The sequence below is a fragment of the Lepidochelys kempii genome, chromosome 4 (genome assembly GCF_965140285.1).
Source record: "Lepidochelys kempii isolate rLepKem1 chromosome 4, rLepKem1.hap1, whole genome shotgun sequence".
NCBI classification, from domain to species: Eukaryota; Metazoa; Chordata; order Testudines; family Cheloniidae; genus Lepidochelys; species Lepidochelys kempii.
This window is the reverse complement of record NC_136383.1, coordinates 19,425,312-19,448,219: the sequence shown is the minus strand read 5'-3', so window position 1 is coordinate 19,448,219 and position 22,908 is coordinate 19,425,312. Positions and strand designations below refer to the sequence as shown.

General features: G+C 44.3%; 1 protein-coding gene across 7 annotated transcripts in view; it reads right to left on the bottom strand.

The window, feature by feature from the left end:
- Positions 1–18,298, bottom strand: part of PKD2 (polycystin 2, transient receptor potential cation channel) — a 60,948-nt gene extending 42,650 nt beyond the window's left edge. For 3 of the 7 annotated variants that reach the window (XM_073340655.2, XM_073340654.2, XM_073340658.2), the window contains exons 1-5: positions 17,750–18,298; positions 7,850–7,960; positions 3,480–3,613; positions 1,202–1,452; positions 239–463 (exon numbers count right to left, since the gene is read on the bottom strand). In XM_073340655.2, the coding sequence (XP_073196756.2) occupies positions 239–463; positions 1,202–1,452; positions 3,480–3,613; positions 7,850–7,960; positions 17,750–18,230 (1,202 nt within the window). In that variant the 5' untranslated portion in view covers positions 18,231–18,298. Of the gene's footprint in view, positions 1–238; positions 464–1,201; positions 1,453–3,479; positions 3,614–7,849; positions 7,961–9,152; positions 9,340–17,749 lie in introns of those variants that run through there. The other 4 variants (XM_073340657.2, XM_073340656.2, XM_073340652.2 and 1 more) reach the window with 2 other exon arrangements.
- Positions 18,299–22,908: the final 4,610 nt, after the last annotated feature.

Below are 22,908 nucleotides of genomic sequence, written 5' to 3'. Positions count from 1 at the left end.
TGCTAACCAACTAACTCCAAGGGCTATCCAAATGTAAGCATTTGGGGTGGAAATCATTAGCAATACAAATAACTCTTCCTCTTGCTGAAAAGTTCCAAGAGGCTCTCACTTCACTACATAGTAAGATTCAGTGCATATTGATCAATTCCCATGATACAAAATAAAGCAAATCCCATATCTACTGTTTGTGCAATGTCATTTGAGAGAACATAAATGCTATCCAAAGTTTTATAAATACCTGACAATACAGAATAGATTGATGTTCGCATTGTACACAGAGAAATCAATAAAGGCTGCTCTTGTCCCTCTATCCAGCCACAAGTATTTCTTAAGGTTAGCAATCTGTGTGGCTGTCTCCTCTCTGCTTCGTGACAGATCTTGATAATAACCAGCCCCACTGTATGAGGCAATCAACCCCCAGTGGCTGCTCCCATTCAAATCTTGTTCATTGGTGTAAGTCCAGCTGGTTTAAGACAGCAAGAGAAAGAATACATTACTCACTCTTTTCATGTGTAACAGCATATACACTAGCTTGATCACACAAAAAAACCCCAATTGCAATAATTTACAAGAGATATTAATAAGATGTGGTATCTGTAACCTGGAAAGATGTACTAGAGGGTCTCTTGATATTAACAGACAAAATTAATAGTAAAGATAGATAATAACAAGTCACAGTAAATTAACTATGTCTTGACAACAGAATACTCTCAATTGGCACAGGGAGTTGTATTCTCTTAGTGAAACAAAAAGCAGCATATAATACTTTACAACACCACTGTGAGGGAGATAAGTAGTATTTCCACTTTGTGCATGGGGAAGACAATTTAACCAAAGACACTCAGTGAGTAAGCAGTCAAATCCAGAATTAGAAGTTGAGACTTCTGGCTTCAACTGTGATGCTTAGATCACATTGCATTTCTAGGCAATGGACATACCCGTTGGTGGCAGACTTGGATGTATCTAAACCAGTAAGGCCAAGAACAGAACTAATAGACTGATTTCATACAGGTGGAAGAAACTAATTTAGAGTTGACAACTGTTTTAGATTTAACTGTAAAGGAAGAGTTTACATGCAGAACACGCAATAATTAAGATGTTGCTTTTGGCAGGTACCAGATATCAATGGAGAATTAGATAAAAACACCCACAGAATTGCAGAATGCACACTTGGCTAAGTGGATGAGAGAGAAATACATACGCTGTTCCATTTCGGAGCCCAAAAGGAGCAGTATCTTCATTAGCAACAGAATAAACATCATAGCACTCTTTAATTTCATCTTTTAAGTCCTCAGGTATCGAGCATGTCCCATTTCTCACTTTCAGCTGCCGAACACGAGGCACCCCCAAAAGCAGATTCTCATAATAAATGAAACTTTTGTTTTCTGCCATGGTTTTATTGTTGTACCACATCTCCCAGTACAGCCCATCCAGCAAAGGGCCTTCTGTGAACTGCAGAGGAAGAAAGAATTTTAGGGATGCTAAATTCATTGAGAGCCAACACTGAGTATCTTTATACACCTCCACTCCTGCCAAGGATGTGTTCAATATTGTAATTGTTAGTTTTTGTCTATTAACAGAAAAAGTTCTTGCTACATAAAGTTACTTAGCAAAAACTCCTCTGGACAACTAAGTGTTGATGGGTTCCAAGGGAATTTCCCCAACCCACCATGATCAGAAGTATGATAACTATGCTACGTCCACTGGGCAAAGGATTAGAGAGAGAAAGAATGACGGATTCTGAGTTTTTAGAAATAGAGAGATCCTCTGTGGCCATGTCAGCATTAGGGAAAACATTCTCACTAAAGCTACCATGAATTCAGCTACATGCAGCTCTCTTCTCTGCTCGCATTTATGCTCTTTGCAGTTGAGAGTTATTAAAGCCCTGTTTTGTATGATTGATACAAAAATCAATGTGGCTGCTTGAGTTACAAAAATAAGAAATATGAACCTTAAAATATATCAAATTGACTTATGAAAAATTATTAGTAGGCTAAAATAGGTAAAAATTTCAGAAGCGCCGAAATGACATAGGAGCTTGTCTTTTTTCAAAATTGACTTTGGCACTTAGGACCCTAAGTGTCTTTAAAAGTCAATGGGACTTAGGAGCTGAAATGCAAAAGTCATCTTAAAATTTTCTACTCAGTCTATAGACTAGTGTGTTTTCTGGGAGATGGGAGGAATAAAAAATAATTTTGGTATACTGAAAACATTCTAATTATTTTTAGTACATTAACTGCTCCTGAATAGTCATAGCAACACCATGTACTCATTCTTGCACTGTGTTGTGCTTGGGCAGACTGCTACAGCAACACCCTGCACAATGGAAGAATACTGCAACCGGCACATCGCAGGACCAGGACTGATAATGGCTCATAAGGAGTGAAAGGTCAATGATCAGCAAACAAAGGCCCAAATGCCGCAAACAATGATGCATGTAGTTAGCTTGCAACGCAAGTAGTACAGGAGAACCTCAGAGTTACAAACATCGTGGGAATGGAGGCTGTTTGTAATTCTGAACAAAACGTTCTGGTTGTTCTTTCAAAAGTTTACAATTGAACATTGACTTAATACAGCTTTGGAACTTTACTATGCAAAAGAAAAATGCTTTTAACATCTTAATTTAAATGAAATAAGCACAGAAACAATTTCCTTATCTTGTCAAATCTTTTTTTAAAAACTCTTTTTAGCGCTTACATCTAACAGTACTGTACTGTATTTGCTTTTTTTCTTTTTTGTCTCTGCTGCTGCCTGATTGTGTACTTCTGGTTCCAAATGAGGTGTGTGGTTGACCGGTCCGTTCATAACTCTTGAGGTTCTACAGTACCAATGAAATCAACAGGACTCCTAACAACACCACTTGATGTAACACACCTCAGCAACTCGACAGGTGTGTCATCTAGTTAGGTCAGTAATGTCCAGGCCTGATAAGTAACTGTATTAGTATATCAGAACCAAATATATTCTCTCCTGTGAACTAAGATTTAAATCCAGGTTCTAAAAGTGTATCTAACAAGTGTTAATCCATTGTGACATCTAGATTCCTAAATTCAACACTTGTAATGAATTGCATTTAGTAACTCTGGCCTTGTCTACACTACAAAGATTTGCCGGTTTAGTATACTGGCAAACCCTCCTAGTGCAAAATGCAGCTTATAGTGACAAAAGAATGTTTTTGCTTATATAGCTTATTCCAGTTTGCTGAACAAAATAACCTACAGTGGCAAAGCACTTAATTAAACAGTTAATTGCCAGTATAACTGTGTCTACACTAGAGCTTTTGCCAGAATAAAAATGTAGTTAAAAAAAAATTTACATTCCCAGGCAACATTACTGTATCGGCAAAAGTGTAGACCAGACCTAAGAGCATTTGTTGATTATGATGGAGAATTTAAAAGATATTTACAGATGGTTGAGAGTCCAGAGGGGGAAAAATAACAAATTTACAGTGACAATAAGATACATTTTTTCCCCTTCACCTTCCAGAAGTCCTCCATGGTGGATAAGGTTTTGAAATTGGTTTTCTCCATTTTCGATAAAGGTGTTTCCAGGAAGAGCTGTGACATTACCCTAGTGTAATAGTACATACTGGAACTCACCATCCCATAAGTCACTGCAGGAGACATTTTTTGGTAGGGAGGAGAGAAAGAGGGAACCAAGTTTTAAAAGCTTATTTCAAAAACATCTGATTGTATTTTACACAGAAATGTTAACATTTTTTAATAGGATAAAATGTAAGGCAAGCTTTTCCCTATCACCAAGCCCCCGATAATCACCATTATGCTATGTTTACGCAGCATTTATGCTATGTTTACGCAGCAATTAAAAACCCGTGGCTGGCCGTGCCAGCTGAATTGGGCTCATGGGGCTTGGGCTAAGGGGCTGTTTATCTGAGAGGTAGACATTGGGGCTAAGGTTGCAGCCTGGACTTTAGGACCCTGAGAGGTGGGAGGGTCCCAGAGCTGTCTGCAACCCAAGCCAGCTGGTGGCTAACTGCAGTGTAGACCTACCCTTAGTGTAAAAGGAATACAGAATAGAAGTGTTAATCAGCTTTCAAATATTCAATGTTCCAATTCCACTTTCTTTAGTTAATTATTTATAAATTACAGGTACTTAAACTTTTAAAATAATAATTGGTAAGAAACAGGATATGTGCAGTAACTTTAAAAGATCTTTTAATTAGAAAACCCTGAATACAGATTTACGTTTTGCTCCTATTGGGCCAAGTCCTTGGCTGAGAACCATACAGCACAAGTTATAGAGGGATGGAAAGATGACTTTGGTTTCTTTGATCATGGGGTCACTGAGTGCTGTGCCAATCCCCAGTCAGAAGTTAGAGCAGCCCACAACAGGGATAGAAGTGGCATAGGATTCTCTAAATCAGACCCAGAAGAATACCCTTTGAACCAGACTAATCCTTCCAATGCTGGATATGGTAGCTCAGTCAGATTCTGCTACTAGTCTAGCACAGAGCAGCTGAAAAAGACCGCCCAACGTCTTAAGCGACGGCAGGAGCGGTGTTCCACCACCTTCGAACATCTGAAGTTTCCCAGTAGTAAGGCTGTGCCTGTGCTGTGGCTCCCGTCCATCGCATTTCTCCACTAGCCAAGTGATACCAATGTGACCTGAGTCAGTTTTACCCTCTATTTCTACAAGCATACTGGAGATGCTACGCATAGCAGGAGATGCAGCGTTCTCTAACACTGCAGACTATTCACAGAGGATAGCGTTGGCTGCTCGTAGACATACTGCTTCCCCTATGCACCATTAGGAACGGACATTGAAAATGACCAAATTCCTGATTCAACCATGTATTTAAGCATTTAAGTAATCCCATCCCTATGCAGCTAAGCACTTGAGCACATGCTTACTCATGCAATTATGTGCTTAGCTGCATAGGGACACGATTACTCATACACAAAATTAAGCACACTTAAATGCACTGCTGCATCAGGGCCTAAGACTGTATCAGTTGCTTCTCCTCACTCCTTTAAAACTGGGCCATGTGCACAAGCAGCAGCATAGATGCCATTCTGGAGGGATGAGGCAGGTGGAAGGGTGAGGCAAGGAAGGCCAAAAAACCCCAGAAAAGCTCAAATGAGGAGAAGGCAGAGGAAAGGGACAGAATATCTAATAGCAGGGCGTATCAGGAAAGGTAGGATTTGGCCCCTCTCTTATAGAATAATAGCATCTTTCCAGTTGGAGTGAACAGGGCACAGCCACCAGAAAAGACTGACACAACAGAGAATTAGGCCCCCAACTTAAAGACTGCATCTACACTACAACTGTAAGCATAACATTGGGAGATCCAGTTATAGCACAGTTAAAGTCGCTGGGTGGACAGTACCTAAACTGGTTCCAGGGACACTGTTAAAACCCTGAAAAGTCCAATACCACAGCCCACTTTGAGGGATGGAATTAGGTCCAGGCTATATACCAATTTTTAATCTTGTTGTGGTGACAGAGTCCTTTGACTATTATATAGTATAAACAGAGTTAAGGAAAGTTAAACTCCCCTGTAAATAAGACTGATATTTATTTTCTTTCGATAAAGAACAAGAACTATCCAATTTATTTGAGCATAAGCTTTCGTGAGCTACAGCTCACTTCATCGGATGCATACTGTGGAAACTGCAGAAGACATTATATACACAGAGACCATGAAACAATACCTCCTCCCACCCTACTCTCCTGCTGGTAATAGCTTATCTAAAGTGACCACTCTCTTTACAATGTGTATGATAATCAAGGTGGACCATTTCCAGCACAAATCCAGGTTCTCACCCCCCCCCCTTTTTTTTTTCCAAAAACCACACACACAAACTTTTGGAAAAAAAAGTCATCACTTCAACGGATGCTACTCTGAAACCAATAATTTTATTGAGTGTGCCAGACATGTTTGGTAGGTAGGACCTTACCAAGCAATTATAGTCACATCTTCAATTATTTTACAACAACATTACAACTCAAAGTAATTGGTCCTAGCAACAGGGGATCTCTCAGCCCCCTAATAATCCCCCCTTAAAGGAGAAGGGGTTGGAGTTTGCAAACCTCACTCCCCGGTAGTTGGGAGTTGGTAGGCAAGACTAAATTCTTCTCCTCAGGGACAACGTTGTTTTATGCATTTGTACGCACAATGGGGCCGCCAATCCTGACTGGGCTCTTTGGATGCGACCACAAATAATAAATAGTAACAAAATTAAAGCCATTTCCGTGGTTCAAGCATCTACTCACTATCTCATGCCAATGTTTAGTACCACACACTTTACCCAAGATCTACTTCTGTGTATTAGCATACATGAGGCTGCAAGCCTGTTTAGGACCCTCAATGTTATGTGCACATGTAGAGAGTCAAAAAATGTTTAAGAGGCTACCACCGCTAGTCTTTCAACCACTACAGAAACTTTTTTGCTTAAGGATACCTGGCTTTGACTTAGTTGATAAAAATCATACCTTTTCAGACACTTTCTGAACCTTAAGTTTTGACTGTGATCAATAGCTCATGCCTTTCACTATTCGATGGCATCAGATACACAGAATTTGTGCCATGCACCAGCTTTTAAACAGTCCCTTGGAGGACCCCTTTCAGCATGCCAGAACCTGAAAGGGGTACCAATTCGTCCAGAAGGGTAGGCCACATGGCCTCAACGCCTTTAGGACTGAGGGAAAGGTCAACATTTCAAATGCTGCATTGGCAGAACATTGGCACAGCTGTGCTGATGCAGCTGTGCCACTGTAGCGCTTTAATGAAGACACTGTGGGAAGGAGGAGAGCGGTCACCCATCAGCACAGTTAATCCATCTCCACAAGATGCGGTAGTTATGTCGGTGGAAACTGACACTGGTGCTCAGGTTGGTATAACGACATCACTCGAGGGTGTGGATGTTTCACATCCCTGAGCGATGTAGTTATACCAAAGTAATTGTATAGTGTAGACCTGCCCTGAGCCTCCAGAACTCCTATTTCACACCATGAGACGGACTCCTGTTCAGAGACTTTTTGCCCTCTTCAGGGATCAATACACCTCAGCAAGTATTTGCAGTGACATCAGCCAGCCTTTTCAAAACAGGGTAGGATTTATTAATCAACTGAAATATAGCAGTGAGAAGTCCTTCGTTAGCACAGAGAAGCAATGGTTAAGACATAATCCATACTGGCCAAACCAGGGTTCCTGTGAACCATGCTGCTGTCTGCTTCTATCCCTGTCTCAGTCCCAGATGAGAGCTGCTGTTTCTCTCCCAAAGCCTGCTCCTACCCTAACCTCCTGTCACCTTTTGGTCCATAGTTGTCCTTCTGCAGATGCCGGCTGAGTTCACATGTTCTGCCCAACAGAGTTTCTTGTGGATAGGTAGCAACTATTCAGTCCTTGGGGTTCCCATTGTCTTTCTGGATCCTCCATTGACATGGGTCAATTTCAGTCAGTCCTTTAAGGACGCATTCATGACAGCCCAGTTACATGACCCAACGCCCCATGTCTCCTGCTCTGTCTCAAGAGCAGCTTTTTAACCCTTTACATTCCATGTAGCAATACAAAACAGGGGGAAACTGGGGCACACACAGGAATCATAACTATTACCAAAGTCCCCACTTTTTAAACGGAAGGTATTATTCTATTTTGAAGGTGGGAAAATTGAAGCAAACAGTTTAAATGATTTTTTCCAAGCTCACACAAGAAGCCAATGGCAGAATTAGAAACAGAACCCAAGTATCCTAAATACCAGCCTCATGGCCTAATCACGAGACAACAGTCCTACCATCCTGGGGTAAAAACCCTCATTGTTCACTCTTGGGTCACACAGCACAGACAATTAGTATAGAAATCTGAAAATTAATGGAAAATGGTACTTACAGACACACAAGACCACAAGGAAAATCACATATGTGATTAGTTCTCGTAAAACACTTTTCAGGTATCTCTCTCTGCTAGTGTTTTCTTCCATCAATCTTGTACCCCACAGACCTTTAAAGAGAAATAGTTACATAAATGCACGTAAGGCATCACATATTAGCCACATTACTGATATAACTGAGGCAGAGTGTGCATCAGTTTTGTCGTGACACAAGCCATGACACAATTTTTGCTGCATATTCATAGAATCATAGAATATCAGGGTTGGAAGGGACCCCTGAAGGTCATCTAGTCCAACCCCCTGCTCGAAGCAGGACCAATTCCCAGTTAAATCATCCCAGCCAGGGCTTTGTCAAGCCTGACCTTAAAAACCTCTAAGGAAGGAGATTCTACCACCTCCCTAGGTAACGCATTCCAGTGTTTCACCACCCTCTTAGTGGAAAAGTTTTTCCTAATATCCAATCTAAACCTCCCCCACTGCAACTTGAGACCATTACTCCTCGTTCTGTCATCTGCTACCATTGAGAACAGTCTAGAGCCATCCTCTTTGGAACCCCCTTTCAGGTAGTTGAAAGCAGCTATCAAATCCCCCCTCATTCTTCTCTTCTGCAGGCTAAACAATCCCAGCTCCCTCAGCCTCTCCTCATAAGTCATGTGTTCCAGACCCCTAATCATTTTTGTTGCCCTTCGCTGGACTCTCTCCAATTTATCCACATCCTTCTTGTAGTGTGGGGCCCAAAACTGGACACAGTACTCCAGATGAGGCCTCACCAATGTCGAATAGAGGGGAACGATCACGTCCCTCGATCTGCTCGCTATGCCCCTACTTATACATCCCAAAATGCCATTGGCCTTCTTGGCAACAAGGGCACACTGCTGACTCATATCCAGCTTCTCGTCCACTGTCACCCCTAGGTCCTTTTCCGCAGAACTGCTGCCTAGCCATTCGGTCCCTAGTCTGTAGCGGTGCATTGGATTCTTCCATCCTAAGTGCAGGACCCTGCACTTATCCTTATTGAACCTCATCAGATTTCTTTTGGCCCAATCCTCCAATTTGTCTAGGTCCCTCTGTATCCTATCCCTCCCCTCCAGCATATCTACCACTCCTCCCAGTTTAGTATCATCCGCAAATTTGCTGAGAGTGCAATCCACACCATCCTCCAGATCATTTATGAAGATATTGAACAAAACCAGCCCCAGGACCGACCCTTGGGGCACTCCACTTGATACCGGCTGCCAACTAGACATGGAGCCATTGATCACTACCCACTGAGCCCGACAATCTAGCCAGCTTTCTACCCACCTTATAGTGCATTCATCCAGCCCATACTTCCTTAACTTGCTGACAAGAATACTGTGGGAGACCGTGTCAAAAGCTTTGCTAAAGTCAAGAAAAATACATCCACTGCTTTCCCTTCATCCACAGAACCAGTAATCTCATCATAAAAGGCGATTAGATTAGTCAGGCATGACCTTCCCTTGGTGAATCCATGCTGGCTGTTCCTGATCACTTTCCTCTCATGCAAGTGCATCAGGATTGATTCTTTGAGGACCTGCTCCATGATTTTTTCAGGGACTGAGGTGAGGCTGACTGGCCTGTAGTTCCCAGGATCCTCCTTCTTGCCTTTTTTAAAGATTGGCACTACATTAGCCTTTTTCCAGTCATCCGGGACTTCCCCGGTTCGCCACGAGTTTTCAAAGATAATGGCCAATGGCTCTGCAATCACAGCCGCCAATTCCTTCAGCACTCTCGGATGCAACTCGTCCGAGTTATATTCTTATATATTCTTATATATTCTTCTATAAGATTTTAAACTGGAGAAATGCGGGTTCAGTATGTACATAAGTGGATACATAATTGGTTAAACAAGGGCAAACAAAGAGTAACTATTAATGGAATGATGTCAGATTGGAAGGAGGTGTCAAGTGGGGTTCCACTGGGATCTGTTCTGGATCCAGTGTAATTTAACATCTTTATTAATGACCTGGATATTGGAATAGAGAGCATACTGATCAAATGTGCAGATAACACAAAGCTAGGGGGGTTGCAAACACTTTTGAAGGATAGAACTAAAATTCAAAGGGATCTTGACAAATTGGAGAACTGGACTATAGACAACAAAATAAAATTCAACAAAGACAAATGTAACGTGCTACACTTAGGGAAGAAAAGTCAAATGCACAAATAGAAAATGGGGGATAACTGGCTTGGCAGCAGCACTGCTGAGAAGAATCTGGGAGTTGTGGTGGATCACAAACTCAACATGAGTCAACAATGCAATGTTGCAAAAAACCCCAAATGCAGTTTTGGGCTGCATTAACAGAAATATAGCATGCAAGTCATGGGAGGCGATAGTACCGCTCTACTCGGCACTGATGAGGCCTCAGCTGGAGTACAGTAACTCCTCACTTAACGTTGTTGTTACGTTCCTGAAAAATGCGACTTTAAGCGAAACGATGTGAAGCGAATCCAATTTCCCCATCAGAATTAATGTAAATAAGGGGGGTTAGGTTCCAGGGAAATTTTTTTTTTTGCCAGACAAAAGGCATCATATATATTTTAAACAATGTTAAACAAGCAATTTAATACAGGTATTAAACAGGCTGGCAGCCCCCCATCAGCTCCCCTGCCTGCCCCCCCCACCACCACCTCCCACCCGCCAGTGGACCCTGTGGATCAGTGCCTCCCCCCTCCTTCCCCTGCCTCCTGCGTGCGGCAAACAGCTGGTTTGCGGCCTTTAGGAGGCAGGGGAGGGAGGGGGAGTCTGTGTGCTGCGTCCTTGCTCCTCCCCACTTCTCCCAGCCTCCTGAACGTGGCAAACCAACTGGAGGCAGGGGAGCAGGGGGAAGGCGCTGATCTGCGGGGTCTGCCAGCGGGCAGGAGACACTGGGGGAGGGGAGGTGTAGGGTCTGATGGGGGGCTGCCAGCCTTGGACAAAGCAGGCGGCCAAAAGACGTTCTAGTGAAGCATTGCACAACTTTAAACGAGCATGTTTTGTAATGGAGCAGGGACACAAGATCAAAACAATGTTAAGTGAGAGGACGTTAAGTGGGGAGTTACTGTACTGTGTCCAATTTTGGTCACCGCTATATAGAAAGGATGTAGAGAAACTGGAAAGCCGGTGTAAGGGGGCGTGTGAAGAAAAAAGTTTGGGGAACACTGCAGTAGAGGCTTTAATAAGACTTTCTACATTTCTTATTTTTCAGTGCAAGAAGGAACTGTAGTCAGGACATCCATTAATGTTTTACACCCTGTCGTTCCACTTTTCCAGAGCCAAAAATCTTCTCTATATCTACAGTTTCCCTGGGAATCTGGGCATTTTACTAGCTGAAGAATTGAGGTCCAATATTGGGTTTATGACACTAGCTTGCTTGAGAAGCTTCAACATTCCATGCAAGAGCACCTAACTGAGAGCTAGTCTACACTGGCAACTCGGCAGCGCTTTAACATGGCTTGGGTGGTCGCTTTTTTAGAGAGCTCCCCCTGCATTCTAAAAAACCCACCTCCACGAGGGGCGCGGCTCCCAGCGCTGGTGCACTGTCTACACTGGCGCTTTACAGCGCTGAAATTTGCTGCGCTCAGGGGGGTGTTTTTTCACACCTCTGAGTGAGAAAGTTGCAGTGCTGTAAATTGCCAGTGTAGACAAGCCCTCAGCCTTGCTATACTGTCCCAAAGGGGATCAGAAAATAAAGGAAACTTTTTTTTTAAAGTGTCACCAAAAGGTCAATTGTTGAATGTTATCAGGACAGAATGCATTAGCAATCATAATAATAACAGGAATGCAATAAGGAACAGAGAAGCTTGGACCAGCTGTTGATGTTCAATTCAGAATTGTTACCTCCAGCCAACTGTTGTTTAACCTAAAAGCAAGCCAATATGACCTAAGTGTAAAGGAGGACAGAGAGAAAAAGATGGGGGAAAAACACAACTCAATTTATTCCTGCAAAGCCAAACTGTCATCACTCTCAGTTTTCAGATATTTTAAGTAACCAGCCTTAAAAATTCCCTTTAGATCACTAGTGGATGTAAATAAAATTATCTGAAAATCCCTGAGGAAAAAAAATTAATGTTCAAGATATCACAGTAATTTGGAGTCAAATTTAACAGCAACAATGGAAAATTAAAACAAATGTAAACTGGACTATGAAGCAAAAATGTAATCCCAGCTGTTGCAAAGAATAAAGTCTGAAAGATCCAGCTGCTGAATGGGAGCTTCACCCAACAAAGAGAAAGACGATAAAAGCTACAATCTTCCAACTGCACGCAATGCTAAGGTTCATTCCAAAAGCATTAACAGAGCAAATATTTTTAGAAACCATTAAAGCACACCAATTCAAGACAGTACTTAGCCACAAGGCCAGCACAGGGAGTAATAACTTTAGCATAAGCTTTCCTCTCAGTTTTCAGTCTTTAACAACCCTTCATTAATATACATTAATAAAAGGGTGGAATTAGTTCTACCATAAGGAAACTAGGTTTTTGGTTTTGTTTTTTACTTTGTTCTTCAAAGCCAAGGCTGAAAAATTTACAGATAAGTGCTGTTGCAGTTTACCATATAAAACGCCCAAGAATGCTAAGTACTAGTTGTCAGTACATTAGTCACCAATAAGAAATGTAGCAAGCAAAATATTTGCTAACTGAAATTCTGTCATATTAGAGAATTATTGTAAATCAGCATGGAGCAGAAAATTACAGCTTTGAAAAATCCAGCTCAGAAGTTCACGGAGTAGGCTTACCAATAAAGTAAATCCAGATTCTATTGGCCATTATATTTCTTTTTCGGCCTGAAATGTTAGGACTGATGTAGCCACTTTACCATTTTACTAGTATATTAGTTTAAATCAGTGTTTCTCAAACTTTTTGTGCTGGCGACCCACTTTGGACTTACAAAAAAAATTGTGACCCCCTCGCACTAGAAAAAATTGCAACTCCCGTCCCTACCTTAAGCTCAGGGCTGAAACATGTAAGTTAATTTTGCAGGGCCGCAGGCAATTGGCCTGCTTCCTACCCCCTAATGCTGGCCCTCCTTGCGACCCCCCCCAAACTTGTCCCTCAACTACCCCCAGGTTGAGAAACATTATTCTAGATAATCAAGAATACTGCAGGTTCAAGGAGTCATTTTAATGTAAAGATTTGATTGGAATCATCATTGAACCATCAAAATTATCTCAATTCTAGCTATAATTTACCATTTTCAGCATCCCATTTCTGACATATAAAGTTATTCATGAACTTTTGATCCATGCTGAAGTGACCTACTATTCGCTTTATCAAATGTTTATCAAATCCATAAACTAACATTTCTCTTTCCCTCTCTCTTTTATTGCCTGAAAGGCATATCCTTAGATTACACAAATTCAGATGAGGTGTCACACTGTAGTGATTAGAGGAAACTACAAAACAAAGTAAACGTCATCTCATAGTAAAAATCTGTCCACAGAATACATTTAATTTGTTTGAGCCACACAGGTTTTGCTACATTTCCTTTCATTTTTAAATAGCTTGTATATATTTGGATTTATAAACAAAAAGGTACCTCCAAAGCTGTAAGTGCCCTTAAGATGTTTTAAAACAATTAAAAAAACAAAACAAGCCAAAAGCAAGCTTATAATATATAGCAGCAAACAGTTAAGCTATACAGCAAATCAGAAACATAAAACCTCACCCTCCCTAAATTTGCCAATCTCAAGCATCACCTCCTCCCAAAACAAACATAAAAGAAGAACCTTATACATGTCCTGAAGTTCAGATTGCTTAGTGAAGCATCAACTTCATGACTACTGTGACCCAATAAGTGTTAAATGTAGCAGCCTCCTTGTTTAAAAAAAAAAAAGATTAAGAATGTGAAATTCAAATAAGAAAAACATTAAAGGAAAATGCTAGGTAGATGCATTTAGTATTCATGAAAGCAACAGAAAAACAGCAATGACTGAAGCAAGGTCTAGCACAGAAGAGGAAGATTGTGATCTTCCCAACCTGGCTCTACAAATATACCTTAGTCCTAACCAGCAAAATATCTCCTTACTCAGTATTGGCCCTCTCTGTAACAGACAATTGCCATCATGCACAGATCATGTGGTGGTTTGTAATACAAAGATCAGGATAAATTCAAAATACTTTGTTTTGACTCAAGTTCAGCCCTGGGTGGCGGGGCTCAGGCTTCAGGCTTCCCGCTTGGGACTGAAGCCTTTGGGCTTCAGCTTTTCGCCCCTACATCCTCCCCTGCCCCAGGCTCGGGTTTCTGCCACCCTACCCAGGGTCATGTAGTAATTATTTTTTTGGTCAGAAGGGGGTTGGGGTGCAATGAAGTTTGAGAACCCCTGGCCTAGACAAATCGTTGGTTTGAGCCAGCATGGCCATTATGTTCTTAACCCATTATGACTACAACTTATCATTAGGGCCCTACCAAATTCACGGTCCACTTTGGTCAATTTCGTGATTTCAGCTTTTTAAATCTGAATTTTCATGGTGTTGTAATTGTAGGGGTCCTGACCCATAAAGGAGTTGGGGAGGGGGGTACAAGGTATTGCCACCCTTACTTCTGTACTGTTGCTGGCAGGGCACTGCCTTCAGAGCTGGGCGCCTAGCCAACAGCCTCCGCTCTCCAACCACCCAGCTCTGAAGTCAACACAGAAGTAAGGGTGGCAATCCCATGGCCCCCTAAAATAACCTTGTGACCCTCCTGCAACTTCCTTTTGGGTCAGAACCCCCAATTTGAGAAACGCTGGTCTTCCCCATGGTATTTGTATAGTATTGGATAAAAGAACACAAAAGACCAGATTTCATAGGGTGAGGGTGGGCCACCAGATTTTACAGCCCATGATGCGTTTTTCATGGCCGTGAATTTGGTAGGGCCCTACTTATCACCTTCTGTGCTTCCAGTTACCAATTTATTTACTCTAACAATGCACCAGTTACTGCAGAGAATCTTCTCAATCTAATTATCTGGTTTGCCTGTTCCAACACTTAAAACATACTGTTCAGGCTTTTGCTGCATAACTGACTCCATATTTAAACATATCGTGTGTTAAAAGATTTTGTAAGTACCATATTTTCCATTCTTCAGTGACATCCCTGTTCTCCATGAAACATCAAAAATAAGTGAGAGTGTTTCCAATTCTAGATTGAATAGTTCCTTAAGTTATGCTACAGTGAATTTCACTAGGCCTTGATATAAAGGTGTTCAGTTTATCTGTAGTAAGCATCCTTCAATCTGTACCTTAACATTTCAGACTTGGAACCTCTCTCTTTCATTACTTACCCTATATCCACTATCCTCTTTAGAGAAGATTGTTGTTATAGATGTGCTAGGAAAGGACACTATCTGTCCGTAACTGCTTGCAAAAATAAGTGCTGTCTCTAAACTCTGAGAATTTATAGTGAATAGTAATAACATCTTTTCTTCACTCAGAAACTGAAGAGAGGCTTCTGTAGTAACTTTAGCTATACTTACATGTGATTCACACCATTTAAATACTGGGCTGAAGTCAGTGGGAGTTGAGGGCGCTAAGCATCTAGCATATACAAGCCGAATATTAGTCAAACAAAACCAAGCTATTTTTCTTCCAAAAGGGACCCATACATTTAAGTAAAATATATCTGAATATGCAGAATGCCCCAAGCAACTAGAGGACATTAGTAATTTAAAATTTTATTTTCTTATCTTGCAAAACCATAAAATGTAGGCCCACCAGTTTCCACAAAGCATGCACTTTACTAGTGACATCCCACCCAACAGCATAAAGAGAACTAAATCAGTCACCAATAGACTGCATGCTAGAACATCATACCAAGAGGATCTGGTGATTCAACATGGGCCTGCACCACAAAAAAAGGTAATTTTCAATGACCGATGTGCACCACCTTCCAAATTGCTTATTTTGCCTGAGAAATTTGTGTTAGACTGATCTCCCTGACTGACAGAACCATACCTTGCAATTTATTCTCCTGGCAACGTCTTCCTCTCAGATGCTAATTCCACTTCAGGCCCAGCTCCCTGTGCTGCAAGTCAGTGGAAGGACTTGTCCAAAAAAATATTCCCACTTGTTCTAAAACCAGTTCAACTGTAGTACAGTAGGATCATTGCGTATTTTAAAAAACAGATTTCCTGAGGGCATACACTGACAAAGTTTGAACTGTACAGCAGGCAATGTCTTCCTACCCCAGCGTGGAGTGGCCAATCATTAAAAAATTATATTAAGGTAACTGGATAGTTCAGAGGACTAGCAGAGGAATAAAATGTCTTTTTCAGCTAGTTGGGGACAAAAGCTGGATCCACACTAAAAGATTAACTGCTGCTGAAAGTGGTGTTTTGTACAGTCAATCATCTTTATCAACAGGTTCCACAAACCAGTATTGAAAACTGTTCTAATGCTAGCACTGATCATATTAGCGTAGTCATGATTGTTTTCAATACTGTTTCACAAACCACAATTGATCCAATAGTATTAAGTTATGTGATCATCACAAAGTCATGGTCAGTATTGTGCCATCTAATTCAAGTACTTGCAGTCATGTTCAGACTATTTTTTAAATGTAGACAAACATGGCAAAGTATATCAGAAGGGGAATATGGGAAACTTATTACAGTTGCCTAGACTGTACCTGTTTCTTGGTTAAAAAAAAAAAAAGGACTTCACTTTCTACATCTGTCAAGCCAGCTCCTTTTCCAAGCACTAGCTATACACACATATAACATTCAAGGAACAATGCTAAAGGCCATAAATCCATCAAACAACAATAATTATTTTTATATACTATAATCAATCACTACTGTCCACTTTTCAATCTCACACCACAAAACAGGAACTTATTTCATTGTGCAATCTTTCACAAAAATTGATGCAGAGCATGCATGCTGCATACCTAAACAGTGCACTTTTGACTTTCACATCCAAATAAATACAGGGCATTTTGTTTTGACATGAGATGGCTCAATTCACAGAATATTTTTATATCAAAAATTTTTGGGGGATGTCATTAATAAAAGGACAAGCAACTGTCCGATTTGCAAACCTCAGGCCTGAAACTGAATGTAGTTTGATAGATCTGTTCACTTTGTGTCACCTAATATTTGCCAGCTTGCACCAGTTCAGATTATCTATCTAGTTGCAAACTTTATGGAAAAAGCGGTTCACTCCATTCACCATTCACTTTTACAGTTACAAAGATTTTCTTTGAAATGAAGAAAAATCCTGAGTCTAAAATACAGAAGCCTTTTAATTTTTATGAATATTGATGTTATGCAACTATAAAAAACAAAACAGAAAAACACTGTGGGGCTTTTGCCCATGACTTCTCCCCCACAAAACTGAACCCCAGCTGACTTCCTACCCCCCCAGTGAGCTACTCTGCAATGTCAAAAAAAAAAAAAAGGGAGGACTCGTGGTAAAAAATCCATTAAAAGGTCACACACAGGGTTGCACATTCTGGATGCAGCCTGACCTACCTTTTCTCAGTGTGCTCTCTTCCCTACAAAGCATCCCCTGCAACTGACACCCTGGGAGAAGCAGCACAAGCAAGAAAGGCAAAGAGCTTGGGGCAGTTTAAAACAAGGGGCCGAGGTTGTGAACAGATGTGTGTGTGTGGGGGGGGGGGGGTAGCCAACGTGGGGGTGAAAGGATCTAAAAGAGGCAAGAGCCAGAGCGCTTGCGGGAATGGAGTACTAGGTCCAAATGGCGAACACAAGGGGCAAGGGCTGAAAGCCGGGGGGGGGGGGGGTGTGACTAGGTGAGAGGACTCCAGGGCCTGAATGTGAGGGAAGCTGGGGGGGTCTCAGCCCATGGGGCGGGGGGGGGCAGAACACGGGGAGCAGCCCATGGGGCAGGAAAAGGGGGGCACAACACGGGAGGGGGCAGGACCCGGGGGGGGGTAGGTCGTAGAGCGGGGCTGGCTCCTACCTCGCAGGCGGCGCGCCAGCCGCTTGGCCCAGGCGGTTCGACGGGGCAGAGGGGCCCCATCCGGGGGCAGGTGCGGGGCCAGCGGGTCCCCCCCGGCGGGGCTGGGACACGGAGCCGCCCCCACGCCGCGTTCCCCCCGCCGGCGCCGCCGCCGGCCGCTGTCAGGCTCCCCGGCCGGGCCCCGGGCGCTGCTGGCGCCGGGGGAGGGGGAGGAGGCGGCGGCCCCGCGGCTGCCCCACTCCACGTCCATCTCCATCCGCAGCACCGGCCCCGCCGCCCCCGCCGCCGCCGCCGCCGCCGCCTCCTCCGGCTCGAAGCCCGGGTTGTCCCGACTCCAGGCCTGCCGCGAGCAGGAGGAGGGCGGCGGCGAGTAGGGCCCGCCCGCGGGTCCCTGAATCCGCCCCAGCTCCAGTCCCAGCCCCAGCGGTCCCCCGCCGCCCGGGGAGGAGAGCGCGGCCCTGGCGCCTCCGGTCCCCGCCATCAGCCCGCTGCAGCCGCCCAGACGCCGCGGGGCGGGGCGAGACCGCGCGCAGACCTGCCGCCCTGGGCCCCCCCAGAACCCGCCCCCACCCGCGAGCCCCGCCCCGGGCCCGGACAGCCCCCCGCCCCCACCCGCGAGCCCCGCCCCCGGAACCCGCCCCGGGCTCGGACAGCCCCCCGCCCCCACCCCCTCCCGCGAGCCCCGCCCCCCGCCCCGGGCTCGGACAGCCCCCCGCCCCCACCCGCGAGCCCCGCCCCCGGAACCCGCCCCGGGCCCGGACAGCCCCCCGCCCCCACCCCCTCCCGCGAGCCCCGCCCCCCGCCCCCGCCCCGGGCTCGGACAGCCCCCCGCCCCCACCCGCGAGCCCCGCCCCCGGAACCCGCCCCGGGCCTGGACAGCCCCCCGCCCCCACCCGCGAACCCCGCCCCCGGAACCCGCCCCGGGCCTGGACAGCCCCCCGCCCCCACCCGCGAGCCCCGCCCCCTCCCGCGAGCCCCGCCCCCCGCCCCCGCCCCGGGCCCGGACAGCCCCCCGCCCCCACCCGCGAACCCCGCCCCGACCGGCCCCCAGAGCCCCCCGCCCACCATTCTTCGCGGCCCCGGGTGGGCGCAGGGGGGAGAGAGAAAGATCCCTCCCGCCTCAAACCCAGGCGGAACCGCGGCTGCGGAGCCAGCGCGCAGCCCCACACACCCACTGCTGGCCATCCGCCGCCTCCTCCTTTCCGCCGGCCAGCCCTGACCCATTCCCTCCCCGTACACCCCGTTACACACCGACATCCTCCCTCCACAGCCACGTGCCCCCCATCTACCTTTTTACCCTCGCATCCTCCTAACTCCCCCTGCCCCTGCATCCATCCAGCCCCTGTGTGCACCCCCGTGCAATGCACGCGCACACAGACACATTCATCGACCCCAAACACACACATACAAGAAACCTACACACACCAGAAATCATCCCTGGCCAGCGCAGGGTCCCTGCCATTTCAGTGACCCTGTACTGTAGATCTTCTGTCAGTCGCTAATAATAAATCAAGATGATGATTTGCTTTGTCTGCCAGTGTTTCTGTGAGAGCTCCACCCAAAGCCACTCTTAGCATTTGGGGTGAGCCGACAATACAATTCTTTACCACAGTTCAAAGATGCAGACAGGCTCCTGGTCATTAGGATCACATACACAGGGCCAGCCTGAAGGTTTGGGGAAAGGTTAGTGTGCTTATTCATTGGCATATACCCCAAATTGAACTGGCTATTTCACTCACTTCCTCCACCCCACCAAAGCTTTAGTCTGTGTGTGCGTGTCCCCTCTTCTTCCACAACCGTCTTTGCATTTTTTTTCCATGCTGCCCTTAGGCATGGACAGGGCCCTACCAAATTCACAACCGTGAAAAATGCATCATGGACTGTGAAATCTGGTCTCCACCCATGAAATCTGGTCTTTTCTGTGCTTGTATAGATTTCATAGGGGAGACCAGCATTTCTCAAATTACGGGTTCTGACTCAAAAGGGAGTTTCAGGGGGGTCATGGTATTGCCACCCATACTTCTATGCTGACTTCAGAGTTGGGTGGCTGGAGGGCAGTGGCTGTGGGCCAGGCAACCACTTCTGAAGGCAGCACCATAACATGCCACCCCTACTTTTTTGGATCAGGACCCCTACAATTACAGTACTGTGAAATTTCAGATTTAAATAGCTGAAATTATGAAATTTACAATTTTTAAAATCCTATGACCATGAAATTGACCAAAATGGACCGGGAATTTGGCAAGGCCCTGTTCATGGAACACCTTTGCTAAACAAATCTCTCTTCACAACTAATTTCTATGGTGATGCCTACAAGAAATGAGCCAAGTTAGGGAATAGTTAATCTGTAACTGACACCATTGTTGCTGTGAGTGGTGTTATACAGTGGCCGCATTCTACGTGTACCACCTGTGTGGAGGCAAGCGCTGTAAGCACGCTGAGCCCTAAATTCTATGGGATCTACCTCTCAGTGAGTTCCCATAAACACTATCACACTTTGTGTAACTGAGGACTCTTTTAGTTGGGCTGCTGGAGTCAAAAGGTGCAAATATCCTAGGCCACACTAGTAAACGACTCCCTAACCCACCCAGCCCTTAGGGTTATGAAGGCCATCCAGGCTAAGATCATGAAGATAGCAGAGTGTCCTTGTAAACCCTGTGCAACGTCCCAGTATTGCCTTGGCCTCCTGCAGCAAATGCCAAAATCACCTTATTCAATCATATTGGGCAACGTTAACTGTCACACACATTGCAGCTGGGGAGGGGGCGTTAAAAATCAAAAGACTGACTAAAAACACAGCCTACTATTTTCTTAGAAAAAAAAATCTCATGATATTTTTGGGTCTGACCTGTGGGGGTGGCAATTCTGCTGTGCTACTGCCTACTGCTGGCTGCTATTAGCTACCTGCCAAGAGCAAGAGCTCTACCCGCCTCTTTGCTACTTGTTGCCCAGCTGTCTCTCCCGCAGCCCAGTCAGGTTGCTGTTCTGGCTCTCAGGAAGCCTGTGGCTTTGTCCCAAGCATAATAATCCCCTTTGATCTGAGAATATTATTTCCTTTTTTCTGAACACTGGCGACTGGACAGGGCAATACAGTGTTCTGCTTTCCCCCCAGCTCAGCAGAGAGCAAGGGGGGAAAAAGATCTAGGAATGAGCCAGCAGGTTTATTTAATTACAGGTCTTTATAGTAAAAACAAACATTTTTGTGAGCATAGTTCCTATGCTTTTGCCTTTTATTATAAGGTTTTTTCCCCCTTCTCCGCCATTCTTCATTTGTTGTTTTCATTTTAGACTTTGTTTCTCTAGACCAGTGGTCTCCAACCTTTTTACGCACAGGATCACTTTTTGAATTTAAGTGCAAGCCAGGATCTACCCTGTCCCTTCCCTGAGGCCCCACCCCTTCTCCAAGGCCCCGCCCTGCTCATTCCATTCCTCCTCTCCCTCCATCACTCACTGTCCCCCACTCTCACTCACTTTCACCACGCTGGGGCGGGGGGGTGGGGATGAGGGCTCTGGGCTGGGGCCTAGGCATTCAGAGTGTGGGAGGGGGCTCCAGGCTGAGTCTGGGGCAGGGGTTCAGGAGGGGGTCAAGCTGTGAGAGGGAGTTTGAGTGCAGGTGGGGGCTCCGGGCTGGGGCAGACTGTTGGGGTATAGGGTGTTGGCTCTGGGAGGGAGTTTGGGTGCAGGAGGAAGCTCCGGGCTGGGGCAGAAGGACTTCTGGGAGCAGCATGTGGCCAGGGCAGGCAGGGACCCTGCCTTAGCCCCATTGCACCGCTGGACTTTTAGCGGCCGGAGATCACGATCAACTGGCAGAGGCTCCAGGATCGACCAGTCGATCAACCAGGATCGACCAGTTGATCGTGATCAACCAGTTGGTGACCTCTGCTTTAGACTATGATTTAAAGGTTTTAGAACGTCATTTTCTTGTCACAGAGTAAATATTCCGTATGGACACAAATTCTTTTAGCAGTTGATTAAATGTACTCCATAATTGGATTAAATTTACTCATTCTGTACTTTTTTCAAAACTGAGATTCAACACAGAAGTAATTTTCACTGTATTGCTATTGAGAGAAATTAACATTTTTTAGCTTTAGAATCATGCCACTAGAGGTAATACTTGCAAGCTACTGATTTAGTTAAAAAATTCAAATACTTGTCAGACTTTTAAGTTTAAAACGTGAAATGCAAAACAAAAACAAGGCCCCTTTTGAAATCATTTACAGACTCAGTAAAGTGAAAATTTATTGCAGCTTCATGGAGAGTTTTTAGATCCAAAAATCTCTACTGTCTTTCATATTCTGTCCTGGTTTAGCCATTGTTACGAAGCAAAAATATGTCAGATTGTTGTTTAGTGGCTGCTGAATACAAAAGGAGAATATTAGTATGTGGATCCAAAATGTGAATTTTACAAAGTCCTTGTATAAATAGTTTGAGAAAATCTTTGGGGGAACACGTTTGTTTGTTTGTTTGTGTTACTAGGTAACGTTACACATGACAAACTCCTTTTTGGATTTCTATCGGGAGTGGAGACTGCCACATAAATCACCAATTACTGACTTGGGTAGGATTAAAACTGGAGTAACTCATTACTTTGGCAACTGAAATGCCGCAGTTTAGCATGCAAGACCAAAAAAGTAGAAATGGTAGTTTAAATATAGAAGGGATAGACAGAAGGAAAGAGCTTGATTGTGCTCCCACTGAAGCAGATAAAAGTTTTTGATGGTGCATTCTTTGGGAGCAGAACTGGGCCCATAGTGGGCAGCATGGTATTTAATTTTAACAATATGTTAAATAATATTTTGAGGGTATAGTTAAATTATTTTGCAGTCAATTTGTGTGTGTATTGTAGGGACGGGATAAATCTGAAGTCGTGACATTAGCAGCCAATGTGAGTGTAAATAAATAGTGATTATAAGATTCCATTTTTTTAAAAGAACAATTTGTTGTTAAAGTAAGGATAACTCTTTGTGATAACGGAAGAAGTCCCTGTTAATTTTGAATGCATTTGTATACTCCTAAAACTTTTGTGACTAAATATCGTTCATATTTTAGGAAATTAAAGTGGTAATGTTCATCAAAACAAATAGCTCATTTTTTCTGAGCAAGAATTGGTGAGATCAGTATGATGTGTAGTCTCCAATAATTACATTGACACTAAG